Source organism: Pseudoliparis swirei, chromosome 6 (assembly GCF_029220125.1).
Source record: "Pseudoliparis swirei isolate HS2019 ecotype Mariana Trench chromosome 6, NWPU_hadal_v1, whole genome shotgun sequence".
Lineage (NCBI taxonomy): Eukaryota > Metazoa > Chordata > Actinopteri > Perciformes > Liparidae > Pseudoliparis > Pseudoliparis swirei.
This window is the reverse complement of record NC_079393.1, coordinates 8504629-8525115: the sequence shown is the minus strand read 5'-3', so window position 1 is coordinate 8525115 and position 20487 is coordinate 8504629. Positions and strand designations below refer to the sequence as shown.

Here is a 20487-nt window from a genome sequence, read left to right as displayed (position 1 = left end):
GCACATGGGCAGCGCCGCGTGACGCGGGATTACTTTTCAGTAGCGGAGGTGGAGGGATAACAACTTTGAATTCAGAAATTCGGTCAGTCGGTCGTCTTCCCGCGAGTCCACAGTGGGTCGTGGTCTCTGTGTCGGGCTTTGTTGAATCACACAAGAAGGGATTTATCGATTTTTCAACTCCACGTGACATATATTTCGTGGTTTATGCCACTCAATTGTAATATTTCTTATTTTTGTTAAATGTGTTAGTCTTCTGAAAAAAAATTCAAGCTCTTTCTTTGTGCTTTTGGATCATGAGATAAAACCACAATTATTGTGTCTGGTCTAAAAACAATGTCAGAAGTTTAACATTATTTAGCAATTTTAATCAATAATTCAAGCAAAGCGAGGGAGTCAAAAATGTATCATTGGCTGCAGTCGTAGATTTAAATTCTTGTGTTTCAGTGAACTGATTTGCTTGTCGTCATATTTGGGACAACACAAATAGGCCGTGCTGCACCACACGGCGTTTATTATTGAGCCTTGATATAGAAACCTGTTGCTGTATGGAAAACACAGGAAAGGTCCTGCGGCTTCGATTCATTGATCGTTCCTCGCCTTCCCCACTCTCTCACACTTTCTCACACCTACTTCTGCCGTCTTTCACACTCCTACACTTGCACGGTTTCGTCGGTGTCTTGGAAATGACTCATTACTTATTTAACGAGTGTTTAGGAAGTGTAAAGCATTCCCTCCGAAAGTCGTGTTCTCGGCCCTCAGAACACCACTGAGACAGACGGCGCGGTAGATGGAACGGGGAAGTCGGTCATTTCCTCCCTGATTTTACTATCCTGCTGTTTTTTGGGGCGGTGGGGGGGGGAGGAGCATCGGCCGTGGCTGCAGCACCAGGTCCTCCTCATACTTCACTGTCACATGAAGAGGAACGGCCACATTGTAAACAATAAACATCACAACCTTGGCGGCGGTGCGCGTCCACCGGGAATATATACGATATGTATTATATTATAGATGTGTGTGTGTGTGTGTGTGTGTCAGGTGGGGAGGACAGCGGGGCAGATGGATGGCCCTTGCATGTGTTCCTGTTAGTGCGCAATATCACACTCTTCCCCAGTCCTACTGGTACCTGACGACATCCCAGTTCCAGTCTTTCAAAGCTTCACGTCTTCGTACCCGTTGTCGAAAATGCTTTGAATTTAAATGTTATTGTTAAAACGTTCTACTTCTCAACTAATAATATCATAAAAAACACGTTGGGTTTTCTGCTCGTGATAATATGTGTAAAGACAAAACTATTTACGGTGTTATTTTTTTCTCCAGTTGGTATCTTTAGATTTGTGAAACAAGAATATAGTGTTTACTTGTGCTGAGGATAAAAATTAAACTAAAATATTTCTGTCCGTCGGTAGCAAAGGAGGAGCTCTGGTGTCGTGATCATAGAGCGGCAAAATGCCGGAGTGCTGCTCATTTCCTGTTTTTAACTGTCAATCAACGGCTCCATTGTTCTCTTACCAAGTTGTTATTCTTGTAACCATGATGAGAAAGGTGCCCTAACCTTTCCCACTAATATTAACCCAAACCGTGACGTTTACCTGAACACAACCAAATCCTTTTGTGCCGAAACCAAACCTTGAAAATAGCCATCGTCCCATCATAAAACAGATTTATTTTTGCGACTCTTCTGAAAGGTGCAGATAAATAACGTTGTCCTGATAGGGGAGTCGGATCAGAAAGCTGCTCTCTATATTGTTCTAAAATGACATATTGTGTTGTTAACTTGACGGAGGTTACTAGTGTGCTTGTAAATCAATGTAAAGATACGGGAATACCTGCTGTTGGACCCTTCTCGAGGGCCTGAGACAAGGCTGCCCAGGATATTGCCCGATGGCATTCGCTCCTATACTGCCGATCTCGTGGGAATGATAAGAACGAAGAGACTCGATCTCCATCCAGTATAATACAAAACGTGAGCTCATTCCGTGCCGGGTGATGAATTGAGATTGAAGTACTTAGTTGCCTTGAGAGATGCTATCGTGGTAGTGAAAAGAGTGCATATTGACAGCTTTATGCGCCCTGGTAACTAATGCTGCTCAGTGGTAGACTGTATATATGAGCTTGTTGTGCGTGGGTAGGGGACAGCCAATGCATTTCAATGTGGAGCCAGCCAAGGTCGCAATGTAATGTTCAAAATGAGTCCAGCCTTTACAGGGCACAAGAGGTCACTTAGTTGCCGCGGTCACTAAATCACTGGCTGCCTGACAGAGAAAACAAGATTATTCGACCCTGCATGAAGCCATACACGTCCACACGGACAGTGAAAAACATGAAGGGGATAATAATGGAAATTTGCGTTTTGATGACAGGGGAAGTTCTGTTTCCTGCTTAATTTAAAAGGTTCTCATGGGCCTTGGAAATTGGGTTGAGAATTTTACACAAAATTAAATCAAGTTAAACCATAAACTTTGTTAATGAATAAATGGAATATTTTAAAGTGCTTGGTTTATTGCAAAGCAGGACACGGCCAAAGAGTTTTTGGCACTACGCTTGCAGGTTGTTAAAGATATCTGTTGGGGAAATGCTATCGAAGGTTTATGTATTCAAAACCTTTTGAATACTGCATGGTTCCATGCACCCAGAGTACCGACACATGTACAGAGGATCTGCTGCATTTACAATTTATGATGCATTAAATATCAAATATACAAACTGCACACCCAATCAACCGTGTAAGCTTCTGATGAAGTAAAAATCAGCGATATTGGCATGTCAAATATGATTTTAATCATGTCAGTTTGTATAAGAGCCGGAATAAATTGTCAATAATTAATCAGCAAACTAAAAATAAATGGCCAGTTTTTTTGATGACAGCGTGAGCGTTTTCATCACCCTTTCAGAAACACTGTATATACGGGGAAATCATGTGTGCTAGGTTCAAATAAACTGATTATTTGGGGTTTGGGACTGTAAATCAAACATAACAAGCTTTTCGGCCTGAGATTTTCTTTTGGATGCAGAATTATCAATCATAAAAATGATCTTTGGTTGCATCAGTGAGTTAAATATCGTTGTGGGTTTGGGCTGATGGTGCGTTAAAATGATTTTAAAACATCACTCTGGGCTTCGGGAAATTGCATTTGCTGCCATTTTCCAATGAACCAACGGATAAATATAAAGCCAAAATAATCATTAGTTACAGCCGTACATTGTTGCACCTTATTAAAAAATCTCTGACTACAACAGCATGCTTCAAAACAATAATACTGAATTACTGCCCAGTGTATCACAACTTAATTGAAACAATATTCAACTGATAAATAATTATAAAAAGAAGAAAAACCAATCTGGTGCACAGTAGGAGATCCATTTGACTGGAGTGAATATAGATGGAAGAATTACGATACGGACACGTGCGGTAACAAGAGGAGCGCTGGAAGAAACTCGAGCTTTACCAAATTAAAGAAGTACAAAGTTTGTCCACAACCGCACGCGCCTCACCCTCTCCACACGTGGCCGTGGTACTGCGTAGAACACAAAGACATGCAGAGCAGGCGCTGGAGATCCTCCAGACATATGTATGAATATGATGCACGACCTACCAGCACACGACCATATTCACTGTACCACCGCTGAACTGCATGCTGGGTGCATCCCACGAGTGCTAATCCAAAAACAATCCGAAGAAAGAGATATTACAGTACGGTCTACAATTTCTGACCGAGCGATCTCATAACCGTGACTTCGAAGCACTTAAGATAATTGAAGCAAACATTTTAAAAAAGCAATGAATGATCCTGCAGACGACCACTTTTAATGCAACAGTCGAAATGGCCCTTCTCGCTGGTTAATGTCACACGGGGGTAATGTCCAAAGTCGTAACTCTTTGACTCCGTGCCCTCAGGGGCGCGACATTGTAATTTCCCCGCACGTGACGGAGCAAGACTTTGAAAGGCATTGAAAGGTCCTTGGATGTTTTGTCCGAGCTAGTGTGGGCAAACCTGATAACATTCCACGGGGGCTCGGAGCCGGGCTGAGCCACTGGCTCCCGCGATTATTCATGGTGCTACTGTACGGATGTTCCACGACACTGGATTCTCTCATTAGGTCATCCGGCTCTGAAGGCCATCACATTTTCAGTCGGCATGAATAAGTCAGAGAGTTCTGCCTTTGATCATGCAGTTAGAAGAGTTCCCAAACTCATCATAGGTGCTCTGCACACAAAAAAAAGAAAAAAAACATCTCTTCCAGCACAGGGGTCGTAACATTTGCTCCAATTAAATATGTGAGTAGGGCAGGGGTAGGCAGCGGGGTGGTTTATTTTTTTTATTTAAAGCCTAGCATGTGGTGCCAGACAGCATTTCCAGAAGTATCGATCCGAGTTCCGCTGCGGCTAAATGACTCCCGGCGGGATCTCCTTGGTAACTGGAGCGCTGCCAAGCCGCTGGATGTCGACCTGGCTTAACGCGGATATAAATCGCCATTCCAATCAAGGCTGTTTTATTTGCAGGCTCGAGCGAGGCGATACGTCAGCCGCGCTACGGCACGTTCTCGTCAATAACACCCTGTCAAATCCGTTTAATGCACGCCGCCTTGACGACGCCTGATTTATAACGTTTCCTCCCGAGGAAGAGCACAACGCCGGCGATGGGGAGTTGACATTGTGGGTCGCCGGTTTGCCACAATCCGTCATCATCGTTTTGCATCGCCCGCGAGCATTTACCATGCGTCTCGGGTCCAGACGCATACGTAAAGGGGGGGGGGGAAAAGGCGCGAGCAATTAACATTTATTAAAAATGAACACCTATTAAAGCTGCTACATTAGCTAATGGCTTAAAGGGATTACCCTCCGATGGCTGAGGCTCGTCTGACCACGACTCATTTACAAAGTGACCGGCACGCCGGATAGAGCTCCGAATGCAATCGGCTAAAGGGAAATGAAAGCGACGCGTTTATAGAGAGAGGGAATTAAATGTACGCCGGCAGGTTGCAGGCGGTAGTTTCCAGAGGCCCCGTTGTGCAACGGGAAAACATTTTCATCCGGCGTCCGCTCCCCGCCGGGCCAGAACGCGACCCGGGTGAAAACAAAGACGAATGGAGCCGTTGACTTCAAATACGACCCCTTGAAAGCACAGCCAGAGCCCTATCCACCGCCATCTATTATATTCATGAGTGTGACCTGTGGGGGGGGGGGGGGGTGCCCACCTGCTCCACCTGCTCCACCTGCTCCACTCAGCCTCTAAGACACTGGCTGCCAGGGGATCAAACAGGCCTCCTCGCTCCCCTCTGTCCTCCTCCTCTTCCTCCTCCTCTCCCCGGCATGGGGTCCCATATAGGAGGCGACTGACCCACTTCTACTCCCTCCCTGCGCTATTACCTGGAGAGTGATGTGGTGTGTGTGTGTGTGTGTGTGGGGGGGGGGGGCTGAACAAAAGCTTCTCTTCACCGACTGTACAGAGATGAATGCAGCGGACTCCAAAGTCAGCGTGTCATTTCTTACCCCACTCTCTCTCTCTCTCTCTCTAATGTCTTGACCTCGTCTTGTGTTTTGCTGCAGTTGATGGAAGCCGAGCTCACTCAGTTCTAGTGCGTTAATGGGTGTGGGGTGTGTGTGTGTGTGTGTGTGTGTGTGTGTGTGTGTGTGTGTGGGGGTACTCTTTGGGATGCCAGTGTTGATGTGAAATCAACTCGACATGGGACAAATTTGCCCAACAAATGGATCATTTGCCCGACACTACGGGGCCCACTGACGGCGGCGACGGTGCATAAATATTCCAACGCGCCGGTGTAAATTGTTTGCTCGCGTCCTCGGGGCGTTCCGGAAGGTAGAGCCATCGCTCATTGTTTTCGCAGCATCAGATTGATATTGATTGGCTCTGACAGCTTATCACGATACTTAGCGGCGGCGACCGCGTTCTCCCTTTCACCTCCTCCACCGGCTCGCTCCGTGAGCCTCGATGCCCGCCTTCCCTTCACGCTACCCCTCATAACACGTACTTCACGTACGATTGATGTCCTGTTCACTCCGGCTCTCCCCTCCGCTCCCCTCAGGCCTCACATGGTGACGGACTACATGGGCATCAGGAACGAGAGCTTTATGAAGATCGCCGCGGTGGGGACGTGGATGGGAGACTTTGTCACTGCCTGGATGGTGAGCCTCCGAAAACGCCACATATGAAAGAAAATATGACTTTTTGAAATATTTATTTTGCATTATTAAAAGGACTGGTATTCAATCATCTTGTTGTTGCGCCATACTAGGAAATGTGCAGATATTCATGGTTTCCAGATGATGGATCTTAATTATTTTGTTAATCCTCTAATTTACCATCCACTTCCAAAAGGGCAACATTTCCCCTTGTTCAACAGGTATTTTCATTGCGAGATAATTCTTAATTCAATAACCATTTTCAATAATAAAATAAAAAGCTTTAAGAGCTCACGTTAAAGATGCTACATCAACATGCTAAACAAGTGCTGTTATAAAAAAAAGCATTTTCTTTCCATCACTACAACTAATAAAAATCTTAAATAAAAAAGATACATTTGCTTTCATTCAAAATATAACAAACCAGAAAAAACAATAAAACGCACAGTAAATGTAGAGAGCAAATTCTCGATAAACTAAATGAATATATTTACATATATTGTCCATGCACAGAATGTAACCCTCACACAACCAACTCCACAGCCATCTGAATCTATGACCTTTGCATTTCATAAACATGGAAATCGTTCCCACCCCTACTATCCATCCGAATGGCGTGACGATAAAACACATCGCATTCTCTGACGTGTTTTCTGTTATAGTAGCAGAAATAAAACCTGGCAATGCAGAGCCAAGTCGGAGAGGGTGAATCGGAAATACCTTTTCAGGGTCAGAGAAGGATAGATATACATCTTGTGAATTGGCAACAATGGCAGTCATTTAATATCGTTAATCAACAGTTAATTAATAGGTATTCAATCATCTGGAAGAGACACGGTCATTCTTCACACGCTCCTATCCTGGGCCAGGTGCTTTCCCTCCCTGGTACCGATCCAGTTCACTCTGCTACCAACTCCTTTGAGTCACGTGCAGTTTGATCCTAGATGGGTCAGGGGGAAAAAATGAATGCACGGGGGGGGGGGGTACGCAGTACGTTGGGAGGAGAAACACACCTCTGTTCATTTGTCAACATAAAGGGAGGAGGCGGACTACCTGTGGTGGGAGGAGAGCGGGGCTCTGCCACCGAGATGCAGGCCGCTGAGACGACATGACAAGCTCCCTCACCGGACACATTAGTATTCCAGAGGACACACTGCAGAGAAAGAGAGCGAGAGGAAGGAGAGACGGGAGAGGGTGGAGGAGGATGAGGAGGATGAGGAGGTTGAGGAGGCGGAGGTGGAGGGGGGAGGAGGAGGAAGACGCAGAGGTGATGGGGAAAGGGAGATGTCGGAAGTCTGGTCAGAAGGGAGGCAGGGGGAGTGAGAAGGTGAATCAGGGAGACGGAGTCTGTGTGTCAGTGTGTGTTTGTGTGTGTGTGGGGGGGGGGTCAAAAGTGCTGATTCCAGAAATTACCCACAGGGTTCTTTTACATTGGATGAATTCAACGAGGCACTTTGACGATGACCTCTGTGTCTCCTCCGCCTTGCAGACTTCCAGTGTGTCTCCAGACAGGAAGTGTCTGTTTTTCACAACGCTGCAACGGCAGAAACATCCCGGATCCTTTTGCCCGATTCAATTCCCCTCCTCAACATGAGCAACAGTAGCCGCAGCACGGCGCTTTATTGACACGCCGACTTAACTCCCGCGGCTCCGCTCAGAGAATACAGATACATCTCCGTCTCCACTTAGGAGAGTCCACTATTTATTATTAGTAATGACATTAAGATGAATAATGGGAAAAGAACAGTGGAAAGACGGGTACAACCTCATCATTTATACTCATTAAAACAAGCCAATATGTATTGAATTTGTGTTTAATCATAGATGAAGCGTTATTTAGTCTCAATTATTTAATAATTTCAACATGGAACATAAAACTGTTTATAATTTAAATGTATCGGTGACCAGAAAGTGTATTAATTCATTCCACTTGGGGCACACTGTTTTTCTTCCTGATTTATACAGTACATGACCAACAGTATGTGGACAGCCACAACATGTGTGATTGTTAAACATTGCCATTTCAAAACCCCGAGCACTAATACGCCACGATGACAAACCTTCCACAAGATGTCGGGACCTGGCAGCAGCGAGCTGCTCTTGCATTAGAGAAGCAAAAATCCTTCGCTCGCAGTCGGCGTTCCAGTTCATCCCCGAGGTGTCAGATGGGGTTGAGGGCGCAGTGTTCCTCCACTAAGCTTGACAATCTTTTATTGTGAAGGGGCAAATGGGAAATAGCCTCAACAAAATGTTGCCCTTAAAGTTGTAATAACACTGTTGTCTGAAATATTATTGTGTGCTGCAGCTTTAAGAAGCGATATTAAGGGAAATATGCATTTTGGCTTTTTTTGGGTTTGATTCAAATGAGATTAATACAACTCTCAAGCTTGTGCATTAAATATGAAGCTATATCTGGAGAAGGAGAGCTTAGTTTATAAAAGCACAAGATTTTTGTACGTGTTTTTTTTTGCGGTTCAGTTTTTGCACTGATTACATGGCGGAAATATAACATGTTATATATGGAATATTACCTTTATACACAGTGCACCTGCTTTTTTGGAAAACCTAGCTGAACTGGCGTAACCTCCTCTACATGCAATCATAAGTCATTCAGTCAATATTTCCTTTCTGCAGGTGACAGATATGATGCTCCAGGATCAGCACTACCCAGACTGGGGCAAAGCAGCCAGAAGGTTCTGGAAGCAAGGCAACAACAGGATTGTTCTTTTCTGGTACGTTGATAAAAAAAATCCATATATATATTTATATTTATATATATATATATATGTATTTATATATATATATATGTCTACATAAATGTCAAAGACACAGCAACTTGGAATATATATTATATATATTTATAGACATTTTTATATTGACATTTATATATATATATATATACAGGAAGACACGGGAACTTGTCTTGGTCTTGAGGAGTTGTTCACCAACAAATAGTCTCACCTGTATAATCTTACACTGGCGTTCATCAAGCACGGTTGTAATAACAATAAAAATTTGAACCGGTAATCCCAACCCTAAGAAATCTGTCCGTGGTTAATCGTAAAAAAACGTGAATCTGTATCTTTTGTCTCCATGCTCATATTACCATTTTATATCAATTTCTCTGCTTACTAAAATGCTTTATATATTCCTAGGCGTGTGTTTCTTTGTGTGCATGTGTGTGTGTGTGTGTGTGTGTTATGCGGTCTCTCCAGCCCGTTGCGGGGGTTACACGCAGTCAATAGCCGTGGTAATCTCCCCTCACTCAGTGTCAGCACCTTTAATTAGAAGACCAGGGTGGAAATCAATGGACACGGCAAGGTCACGGGGCGAGCCGCGGCCACAAGCCGTGACCTTTGAATAACATGCTAAACAAACGCCGCAAACCATGTCTGACGGGCCCGCGCTACCAAAGTGGCTCAGTGCCGTCAGTCAAACGCGACAAGCGAACGCCTCTCCCGTGGTTCACTCTGGGGTCACGGTGAGAAGGGAAGGACGCGGGGGGAAGAGGATACGGTCGGAACGCTTTGACATCCGTTTGAGGTCGGGACTTAGACGCCTCGGACCTTCAAAGAACGTTTGCCCCGCGGTGTGTTTAAACGTTTACACAATTGATTTCCCCCCGCGATGAGAATGCAAGCAGTCGAATGTTGTTCTGACTTCTTTTTCGACAGCCCTTCATTTTATTGACGGGTGCCCCCCCCCCCCTCCCCTCTCCTCCTCCTCCCCCGGACTCACTCTGTCCAAATCAATGCCGCATTTGATGAAGCTTTCGTTTGAAATTCCGGAGCTTGAAATATGATTGATGGATACCTCTTGTCAATATGCGCCGGGAGGTTCGTGGCAAATTGTAAAAAGACGGCGACAAAAAAAATAATCTGAAAATCGACACGCAGCTGAGGAAAAGCATCCCACTGGGGGACGGATAGAAACCTTCAAAAATGCATCTGAAACGGAATACGAGCCGGCATTCAACCGTCTGCAATGCAGCCGGCCGATGTGTGGCACACACACACACACACACACACACACCGGCACAGTGACACGGAGACACAATGCAGTGCTCTCAATGGGCCTCCTTGGATGCCTGAGAAATGTCCCCAGTAAACAGTCGATGCAGAATCACAGCAAAGTGACGTAAACACCAGAGTGCGAAAAAAAAAGGAGGGAAAAAAACCCGAATGAAATAGTTTGGCTCGTGTTAAATTGGCTCGTGTTAAATATGGAAATACATGGAAATATGTACGCGGTGGGGTTTTGAATTGCATTGTCTCCGCACATCCACAGACGCACGCGCGGCTTTCTTTAATGCACATTCATCTTCCTGGAGGCTTTATCTGCGGCCATTTTTCAAACCCAGGTGAGAACTGTTGTTCAATGCATTATCGAGTCCATGAAGAGAGGAACGGGGCTCATCTGATTTATCTGTTGTTGTTTGTGACGTGGGGGGAGGAAGAGGAGCTGTTTGTCTTCCGAGATATGCACACTTACCTGAGCGCATCACGTCGTTGGACATTTTGAACTTATATTTGAACGTTTCTCAAGGTCTTGTGTATTTGGATGTGCCTCGCTCTTTGATTTATCGCCGCTCCTTTCTTTTCTTTTGTCTCCTTGCCTTTCTCTCCCGTCCTTCCCTTTACACTTCCTCTCCTTGTACTCCCTCTCTCATCCACTTCTCTTCTCCCCTGGCCTCTCCCCTGTTTCCTTTTCCTTCCCTCCTTCAACTCATCTCTTGTCCTCTTATCTCTCCTTACTTTTCCTTCTTCACCTTTATCCTCCTCTATTTTCCTTCCCTTTCTCTTCCTACATCCTCTCCTCTTCCACCGTTTCCTCTTATCCTTACTCTCTTCTCTCCCATCTCTCCTTTTCTCACCTCTTCTTCCTTTTTCCTTCCTTCCTCTCTCACCCTTCCCTTTACATTCCCTCTCCTTGTACTCCCTCTCTCATCCGCCTCTCTTTTCCTTTTCCTTTCTTCCCTCCTCTTGTCCTCTCATCTCTCCTTACTTTTCCTTTCTCCTCCTCTCTTTTCCTTCCCTTCCTTTCTCTTCTTACATCCTCTCCTCTTCTTCTTTTTCCTCTTCTCCTTACCCTCACCTCTTCCTTTTTCCTTCCTTCTTTCCTCTCCTCCTCTCTTATCCTTCTCTTTTACATTCCCTGTCCTTGTACTTCCTCTCTCATCCACTTCTCTTCTCCCCTGGCCTCTCCCCTGTTTCCTTTTCCTTTCTTCCCTCCTTCTCTCATCCCTGGGCCTCTCCTTACTTCTCCTTCTTTCTTTTCTTCTCTATTTTCCTTCCCTTCTTTTCTCTTCTTACATCCTCTCCTCTTTTTTCCTCGTCTCCTTACCCTCCTTCTTTCCTCCCCTCTCATCCTCTCCTCTCCCTCTCCTCTCCTTGCAGGACGGTGCTCATCGCCCTGACGTCGGTGGTGGTTCTGGTCATCAGTACTGACTGGATCAGCTGGGACCACCTGAACCGCGGCTTCCTGCCCAGCGACGAGGTCTCCAGGGCCTTCCTGGCCTCCTTCATCCTGGTCTTCGACCTCCTCATTGTCATGCAGGTAGACCGCTCCCCAGAGGCCAATTAAAAAAGGGAGCTGGGAGGTTTCTTGGCTTCCTTCCCTGCCCGTCGTGACAGTTCCCGCCCCTCCCACCCCCCCTCCGCCCCGCCCCCCCTCCTATCCATCAATGGGGCACTGCGGCACAGAGCAGCACGAGGGGTGTTTGATCACTCTCAGTTGGCACGGATACAAAAGCATGCTCACACACACACATAGATAAATATATATACACCCACACATACCTAGATTCATACAAACTGTTGTTGACTCGTCTCCATCCCTCTTTCCTAGACCTCAGCCATGAACGCCCCCTTTCCTCCCCTACTCCCCCCGTGAGGCGCGTTTGATTTCTTTAACGACGACTCAAACGATTGGAGTTGTTCCTCACTTTCTCTTTCCACCCCTTTTTATTTTATTTTCCCACCCGATGTCCCCTCCCTCCCAGAGGAGAGCGTACATCAATAAAGCCGGTGTCAGTGGCTCATGAATATGCAAATGAGTTTGTCCGGGCAAAAAAAAGCCCACATAACTGTATTGACGAGAGAGAGTGGGTGAAGGCCTCTCTTGTGTTGTTATTCTGTTTCCACGCCTCTTGCCAGGAGTCAGAACCGCAGGCCCCTCATGTATGTGGCTCGACTGCGAGCCCAATTCAACACGGCCTCTCCAAATACACTACCGTTCAAAAGTTTGGGGTCATCCAGACAATTTCGTGTCTTCCATGAAAACTCACTTTTATTTCTCAAATGAATTGAAAATTGAATAGAAAATACAGTCAAGACATTGACAAGGTTAGAAATAATGATTAATATTTGAAGTATTAATTTTGTTCTACAAACTTCAAGCTCAAAGGAAGGCCAGTTGTATAGCTTATATCACCAGCATAACTGTTTTCAGCTGTGCTAACATAATTGCACGGGTTTTCTAATCAGATATTAGTCTTCTAAGGCGATTAGCAAACACAATGTACCATTAGAACACTGGAGTGATAGTTGATGGAAATGGGCCTCTATACACCTATGGAGATATTTCATTAGAAACCAGATGTTTCCACCTAGAATAGTCATTTACCACATTAACAATGTATAGTGTATTTTTGATTAATGTTATCTTTATTGAAAAAACAGTGCTTTTCTTTGAAAAATAAAGACATTTCTCAGTGACCCCAAACTTTTGAACGGTAGTGTACCTAATGAGCGTATTTCACGAGGCCTGGTAGGCGGATATTAGAGGACGCGTTGCAAGACTAAAATGTGGTACCTCGTAAATATCCGTTTCTACTCTGTGGATTATGCTCATTACTTCGAGGCTGCACGGGAGAACTTCTTCCAGCGTGGCACACACACCACTCCACAGAAACCCGGAAACACACCACTATAATTACCACGGTGATACGTATTACGACTGGAGTCGGAAGTAAAAGTGATTTCTGGACTTATTTATTGAAACAATTCATTATTTTGAGGAGTGCTTCTGGCCGCTGTGGCCAATAATCACTTCACACCGTGGTGTTTTTTTACCCGATGATTGTGATTATGCAAGGAGGAGCAGCTCAGCCCACTGAATGCGAGCAAATGCTGGTGTCTGGCTGAAACCAGCTTTCCCAGCCTTTTGAAGAAAGAAAAAAAGCCACTGATATGACCTGAAGGACACATATTTTGACATCTGCGTTTGACCCCGCGACACATCTGGACCCGCGACTCCCTCGGCCTCTAACTCGGCGCTGTATCACTTTCCGCCCGCGTGAATCTGTTTACACCAGGTACAGCGAGCACATTTACTGCAGTTATTTACGGGTCAAGTCGGAGCGCCCGGGCACTGGCAGGCCCGGTCGCTACGTTCCTCCAGTCGAGAGAAATTCATCCACAAGTTGAGCCGCCCCTCAGCGGCTTCGTTCCCCTCCATTTTTGGAGCACATGGTGCCAGAGTTAATCTCTCACCTCCATGAGAGAGGATGCTTGTTGTTGTTCTCAAACTAATTAATACCCCAATTAATGACCTGTCAGGATTTGCCTCCGAGCTGGGTTTTACTACTTTGATAGTTTTGTGTATAATTGAACGTTTTTTTTCTTTTTTCTGCATTTCCCAGCTGAATGTCAGATTTCTCTGCATTTGCATATTATTATAGAAATTTACATATGTGGATGATGTGCCGATACACACTCGCATTGTGCTCTCCCCATATATGTTTTTAGCAGGGACTTATTATTTAGTGGGAGGGCGAAGCATGGCTTAAATGCCATGGCTGTTACTGCTATAGCAACAGAAACTGCGGATATGGAAGAGGAGTGGAGGGCTTAATTAATATCCAGGGGGCCATCACCAAGCTGCTATGCTGCTCGTAGATAGTGGCACGGGAGACTCTGGATCACATGAGGATACAGCAAATGTAGACATGCGGTAGTGAGATGCAGCGAGTTCTCTGCAAATAACGGGTACCGGGGGGAAATGGAGCTAATGAAAAATGAAAACAGCTGAAATAACTCGTACTACGTGTTTTCATTTTTCTTTAATAAAGATGATAAAAGCTCATTTGCAATATGATTGCGTCGGCTAAGTAAAAGGAAAATTTAAAAAAACATTTTCATTTTCTTTTCAATCAGTCTGTGTGATTGTTTTTTTATTTTTATTTTTTTAGTTTCTTTGGTGCCATTTTAATAACACATTTTCATAATAAAAAGTCACTAAATGAAGTTACATAAATGTATTATATATATATATGTATGCGTATGTATATAAATATAAATATATATATAAATATTTAGTCACGAGAAAATAACGTCTATCATAAATAATGCTTCTCACAATTATGTCATAAATAGACATACACTTGTGTAATTGAAGGAACTATTTCCAACAGATGTTACAAAGTCATTTCCAGGCCCCAGAGGACTTGCAACTCAGTATTCTGGGAAACAATTTTAAGACGCTCCATGAATTCTTCATTTTCTTTCTAGTTTCTATATGTCAGGACTGTGAAAAACACACATCTCCAAATTGTGGTGATTTTCCCAATAAACTCGACACACATTTACAGAAAGACATGCGCTCAAAACGTTCTTAACCCTTGTGTTGCCTTAATTTTTTTTGACGAAAAAAAATACACCCCTCCCCGCTTATGGGTCATTTTGACTGATTCAATGTTTCACCCTCCTGTTACCTTTATATTTACTAACATATTTTACCCTTTGGGTTCAATTTGACGCCAGCAATTAAAACCTCCAGAAAATTATTAGAATTAATATTGTTTTCCAAGTTTAAGTGAGGCACTTTATGTTTGTTTGTTGACTACCGAAAGAACACCGACATTAAACATTGAATGGGGTCAAATTAATCCGGGGAGGGGGAGGGTATATTGATCAGTCAAAATGACCCTAAGGCAACACAAGGGTTAAACAAAATGTATATCTTTTGTTTGATTTTCTTTTCTTGACTTTTTGGGATACCTTATCAAGAGGCGTGACACATCACCACGTCCCAGCAAAAAGAGCAAAGGACACCGCGGGTCACGGGCAGACGTGTCAGCTCGCGGTGCCTCTTTGCGTGTTTTGACAAGTTGAAATCCCAGAGCGCATGAGTACAACCCACAAGCCTGTAAACACACAGCGTGGTCTCCAGTTCACGGCAGCTGGCATGTTTGACCTCCAGTCGGTGCACAAAGAGACTCCACTGAGACTTAATATCAGCGAATAGGAGAAAGTTCAGTGTTCAACACCCAATAAAACGCGATACACGGCTTACATGTGGTTATCTGTCCATTTTTCTAGAGCTGAGGCTACATTATCATAGCCGCTACATCCTTTTTTATGTTTGTGTGTTTGTTTCAGGACTGGGAGTTCCCTCACTTCATGGGTGACCTGGATGTGAATCTCCCAGGAATGTCAACCGCGCATATCAAGGTCAAGCTTCCCGTCTGCACGAGCATCTTTAAAGAGGAGTACCACGTCCACATCACAGGTACAGGCCGACGCGGCCGCCGCACACGTCTCGCCGCACCTTCGGCGTCACCGGAGACGCGTTTCGTTTTACTTCGATTGACGCCCATTTTCATGGACTGATTAAATTGCACAAAATAAATCAAAAGGGAGACAAACTTCTCCTTTGGCCTATTTTGCAGTTCTATTGAGAAAGAATAACCCAAATGCTTTCCGTGCTCTACTTTCCCATGTTCCTCTGAAGGGGAGGGGGGGTTTGGTGGTTAAACCACAGCAATCATTTATGATACACGTGTACAGCTGATGTGGCACACAGGTGCCTCCACCGCGGCGGCGTTGTCCCCGGTTGCTCGCGTTCCTCCCCGCCGCACGAGACTCATCTCTCATCTCTCATCTCTCATCTCTGTCTTAATGTGTGTTTCCCCCGTTCAGGAACCGTCCTCCCGGTCTCCCCGTTTTGTTCCGCTGCGCGCCCACGCCGACTCCCCGACCATAAAGAGAAGGCAGAAAAACCCAATGTTCCCGTGCTAAATGTTAAGCTGTTCAAAGCGCTCAGTGACTCGCGAAAGGTTGTTAACCCGAATGCATCGCATATCCATTCAGCATTATGGAAATGGCTGCGGCGCGACGTGATTGGTTTAACTAAAAGCGTATTAACGGCGTATCCCGGGGGGACGGGAGAGGTGTCACGTACACCGGGGGGGGGGGGAACGACATCTGCCTGCCATCAGTCAACCTGGGGAGGCGGCCGTCTCACGGTAATGTAGAGCTCTCGTTAGATGATACCGTCGAGGAAGTAGCGCCGACAAATGGACCCGTGTCTCGACGCATTGGGCCGTGCGCAAAAAGGGGGGGAGGGATCCATGATGGATGAAGGTGACATCGTATCTCTCGGTGCGACTCTGCCCCCTACGTCCGGTTTGGAGAAGGCTTTGCGCCGCCCATTAATCCGCCTGCCTGCGTAATGATCGGTGCATGCGTGTTTGTCCTGCGCTCCTCTTGTCGCCGACGGCCCCCGCTTGCTGATCTAACGGAAGTCCCGCGCGTCTCGTTCCCAGGCAAGTGGTTCAACTACGGCATCATCTTCCTCGTGCTGATTTTGGACCTGAACATGTGGAAGAACCAGATCTTCTACCGGCCCTACGAGTACGGCCAGTACGTCGGGCCCGGCGAGAAGATCTTCACGGTGGAGGAGCCGGAGACCCTCCGCTTCTTCAACCGCAGCACCCTCACCTACGAGTGGCGCTGCGACAACGTCAACCCCGACAGCAGCCTCCCCTACGTGGAGCGCGACATGTTCCTCCACAGCCGCTACGTCGGCGGCCGCCTCGACGTCAAGTGCCTGGCCTTCATCCCGAGCCTGGCGGCGTTCCTCCTCTTCGGGTTCTTCGTGTGGCTGTTCGGCCGCTTTCAGGACAGCGAGACGTTCCCGGAGAACCCCGACAAGACGTACGAGCGGATCAAGAGGAAGTCGCCGTCGGAGCATAGCAAGGAGATGGGCGTGACGCCGGAGGAGGTGCACGTCGCCATGAGCGACGGGCTGAGGCGGGAGGGCACGCCCATGCTGCTCTCGGTGGACGGGGGGCTGCGCTTTGGGGCGACGCCCTCGACGCGCTCGACCGTTTCCACGGAAACCCAAGAGACGCGTCCGAGCGTCGCGATCGACGGCGCCGAGCAGGAGGAGCCGGCCGTCTCTTTCGACGTCCGTGAGCTCTCCCCGTGACCTTGTGAACTCCCGAAACTTTTAAGTGGCGTAACTGTGGACAGGCCGACGGCGAGAGCTCGAGGATCTCCGAGGACAACGAGATGTCGCGTGATCGCGGTTGCATTTGTTCGAGTATATTTTTGTAAAAACGCTCTTTTAAAAAAAAAAAACGCCCTCTGAAAACGGCACTAATTCTTATAACGAAACATCTTTTAAAGCCGAATGCGGACTTTGAATCGACATGGTGCTCGCTCGGATTTTTTGCATTTTCATAATTCAATTTTTGTCACGAGAAACGATTGCGGTGCCTAAATCAGAGGAGTATTTCTAAACTCTCAACACTGCAGTCAAGTGGATTGTATTGCATCACTGCTACACTAGTGCCTTGATTATGTCATATCTTCAGATATAGATCGAAACATTCAGTATATATTACTATAAGCAACACAATGGAAGATGTCCCAGTTACAGTCGACTATATTCATGTGTTGTGTCTGCTTTCGTGTCACACAGACAATTGTTACCTCTCTTGATCCGAAGACTTTATCATTTTAATTTATTCTCGTGTGACGTTCCTCTGACTCTCACTTCTAAGTGAAATGACACGATAATGAGCATCACGGTACTTTGATGACTTATTCATAGGCCATCGCTTGATATTAGTTGCGGAGATAATAAATGCAATCAGCTCGGATCAAATGGCTAACCAATAAGCCACTTATGTGGCTGCTGCACCTGGACTGAATACCAACAGTCAGAAAGGTGGTTTCGCCCTTGGTATAAAATAAATATGCCATTAAAGTGCAGGGGAGGCTCCTGCTCCAAAGCTCAGGGCTTCTTCATGTCTCGATAAACCTTCACGGTTTTAGAAACAGGTCTGCAGTCGCGCTGGATGCATGAAAAAGTATTTATTTTGAAACATTATCCAAGTGTAAGAAAAAAGGGAAAAACCCTGATGTTTAAACGCAACTGAAATCTGCAGCATTTATTGGCTGGCTTTGAAAGTGTTCACTGCCAAAGACTCTTTAAAATACGTACTTGTATATTTGAAGCTTGAGGTCCAAAACAGTATATGCTCTTTGTTCTGGTTTTCTGCGAAGTGCAAATACTAACTCCATTATTACAATACTAACTGCTCTGCTTTGTACACGTTTGGCACATTGCAGTAGAAATTGGACCAATTATACCAAATAATACAGTATTTTGACTAGATATTTTGCTGCATTATATGTTATGCAAATTTAACAGAGATATATTCACAGAGTGGAGTGTTCTTGCATCACTCTGCACTATAATGGACTGTAAGGTATTATAACTTCCTGGAAAATGACTTCCCAAAAAACAACCGCATACTTTGCTGCATAACAACCTAATTGTGAGTTTGTTCAACAATATGACAAGTGTATGTAGCCTGGGGGCGTGCCACCAGAATATTTACAGACTTCTGCAGTGTTTAATTACAACCGATGAACAGATTTGAAATAATTTCATTCAATTTGTTGGCATTTATATCCGAAAGTAAAATCATATTGATTAAAAGATCAACGTTTGCCATTTAATTAGTTTCTATTCTGTCTTTAAATTATGTGAAATAGTTTATTGATACATCATTTAAATGTTCCTGTAATTCATTAATGAATAATATATACATTACAAATGTTTTTCATGTGTTAATTTATTTTTTAAATATAAATCTACACCCCGGACTCTTTATAGGGATTCCCTGTGCGTTTGCGTGTGTGTGTGTGTGTGTGTGTGTGTGTGTGTGTGTGTGCACACATTGTGGAAGCAGAGGTGTCTATATGTGTCTGCAAAGGATGTTTTATACGTAATAGTGCATGTTGAGTGCGTGAGTGTGTGCATGTGTGCACTGGCGGCTGGCGAAGTGCGTAGATGTACTACTACACTTGTTTTTGACAAAGGCCATTCTGTGAAGAGGTCCATTTATTTCGCATAATTAGGTTCTGTAATTATCCTTTTATACATCACAGCTCCAGGAGGACTTTCGATTTCAGTGTCTCACCAAAGGGCAGAACCTCTCTGGATTTAAGGAGGGTCTAATCTGTGTGTAATGCAATGTGTTTGGCTTAACAGTGAGGGTTTCCTGTGTTGTTGTTCATGCTGTTTTCATTGAATTACGTTGCAAAAACTGACCCCTCAGTTCCCGTGTGTTTGTGCTTTCTTTCCTTCAGGCGCAGGAAGTCTCCTTTCGATGTTTGCTCAGTGTGCTGTGTGTGTCTGTTGAACCTTGTGTTTCCAATAAATCAATACATTTGTTATAATCTTTATTTTCTTTCGACTACTTTGTGAGATCCAATAATTATCAGAAGAAAGCATGCTTTGTAAATCGTTGCCAAGCGACAGCACAGGTCAAGCTTCTTGCAGCTGCTGACCCAATTAATATGGGAGATATGAGAACTAATGATACTATCTACACAAGGACACTTGAATATGTAGCCTGCGTACACATGACACCAGGCTCAGATTAGTATGAGCCCTGCTCTGGGACTGTCTGCGGTTTGATTTACGCCTGGGGGAAACAATTTGAATTTGTTATGCGTTTTTTTCTTTCTCTGACAGGATTTGCTTACAGGACATGTATTCGTGCAAATGAGTTATAGATTGGATTGAAAATGTCTGGGGAAGGAAAAGTGAACAGAAATAGTTTCAGGCAGTGGTTCTCAAACCTGGGTTGGGAACTCTCCAAGGGATGGTTGAAAACAAGGGGGTGTGAGATTATTAAGAAGATAAAACATAAGCAACACAAATGCTCTCCGACAGAAAATATTTATATATATAATGAAAAACATACTATTATTGTTGTTATTTCTAAGGTTCTTTAATGTTACTATGTTAGCCACATTAAAAGCACACCTGTATATAATAGATGGTCTGATGTGAGTATTCCAACAAATATTCACGTTTTGTAAAGATATTCCCATTTCCTAAAGGTTGTTGATCCCCTGACTTTCACTCTAGCGCCACCTTGAGGTTGACATGTGTAATCGTGCATCCAATGAGGCATACAACTACTTAGCTCAATTAGCTTTGTTTTGCCATTTGGACGCTTGCGGACCGGCTCTACATGAATGTGTGAGCTTAACCTTAATCACAATTCATTTATTGTCAGGTAGCACACCAAAATGCAAATGTAG

At 44.9% G+C, this 20487-nt stretch overlaps 1 protein-coding gene across 3 annotated transcripts in view; it reads left to right on the top strand.

Moving 5' to 3' along the window:
• The window catches only part of tmem117 (transmembrane protein 117), a 50686-nt gene extending 31066 nt beyond the window's left edge, over window positions 1-19620 (top strand). For 2 of the 3 annotated variants that reach the window (XM_056416987.1, XM_056416988.1), the window contains exons 4-8: window positions 6043-6142; window positions 8774-8871; window positions 11536-11695; window positions 15520-15649; window positions 16686-19620. In XM_056416987.1, coding sequence (XP_056272962.1) covers window positions 6043-6142; window positions 8774-8871; window positions 11536-11695; window positions 15520-15649; window positions 16686-17350 — 1153 coding nt within the window. In that variant the 3' untranslated portion in view covers window positions 17351-19620. The remainder of the gene's footprint in view (window positions 1-6042; window positions 6143-8773; window positions 8872-11535; window positions 11696-15519; window positions 15650-16685) is intronic. The other variant, XM_056416989.1, reaches the window with a different exon arrangement.
• Window positions 19621-20487: the final 867 nt, after the last annotated feature.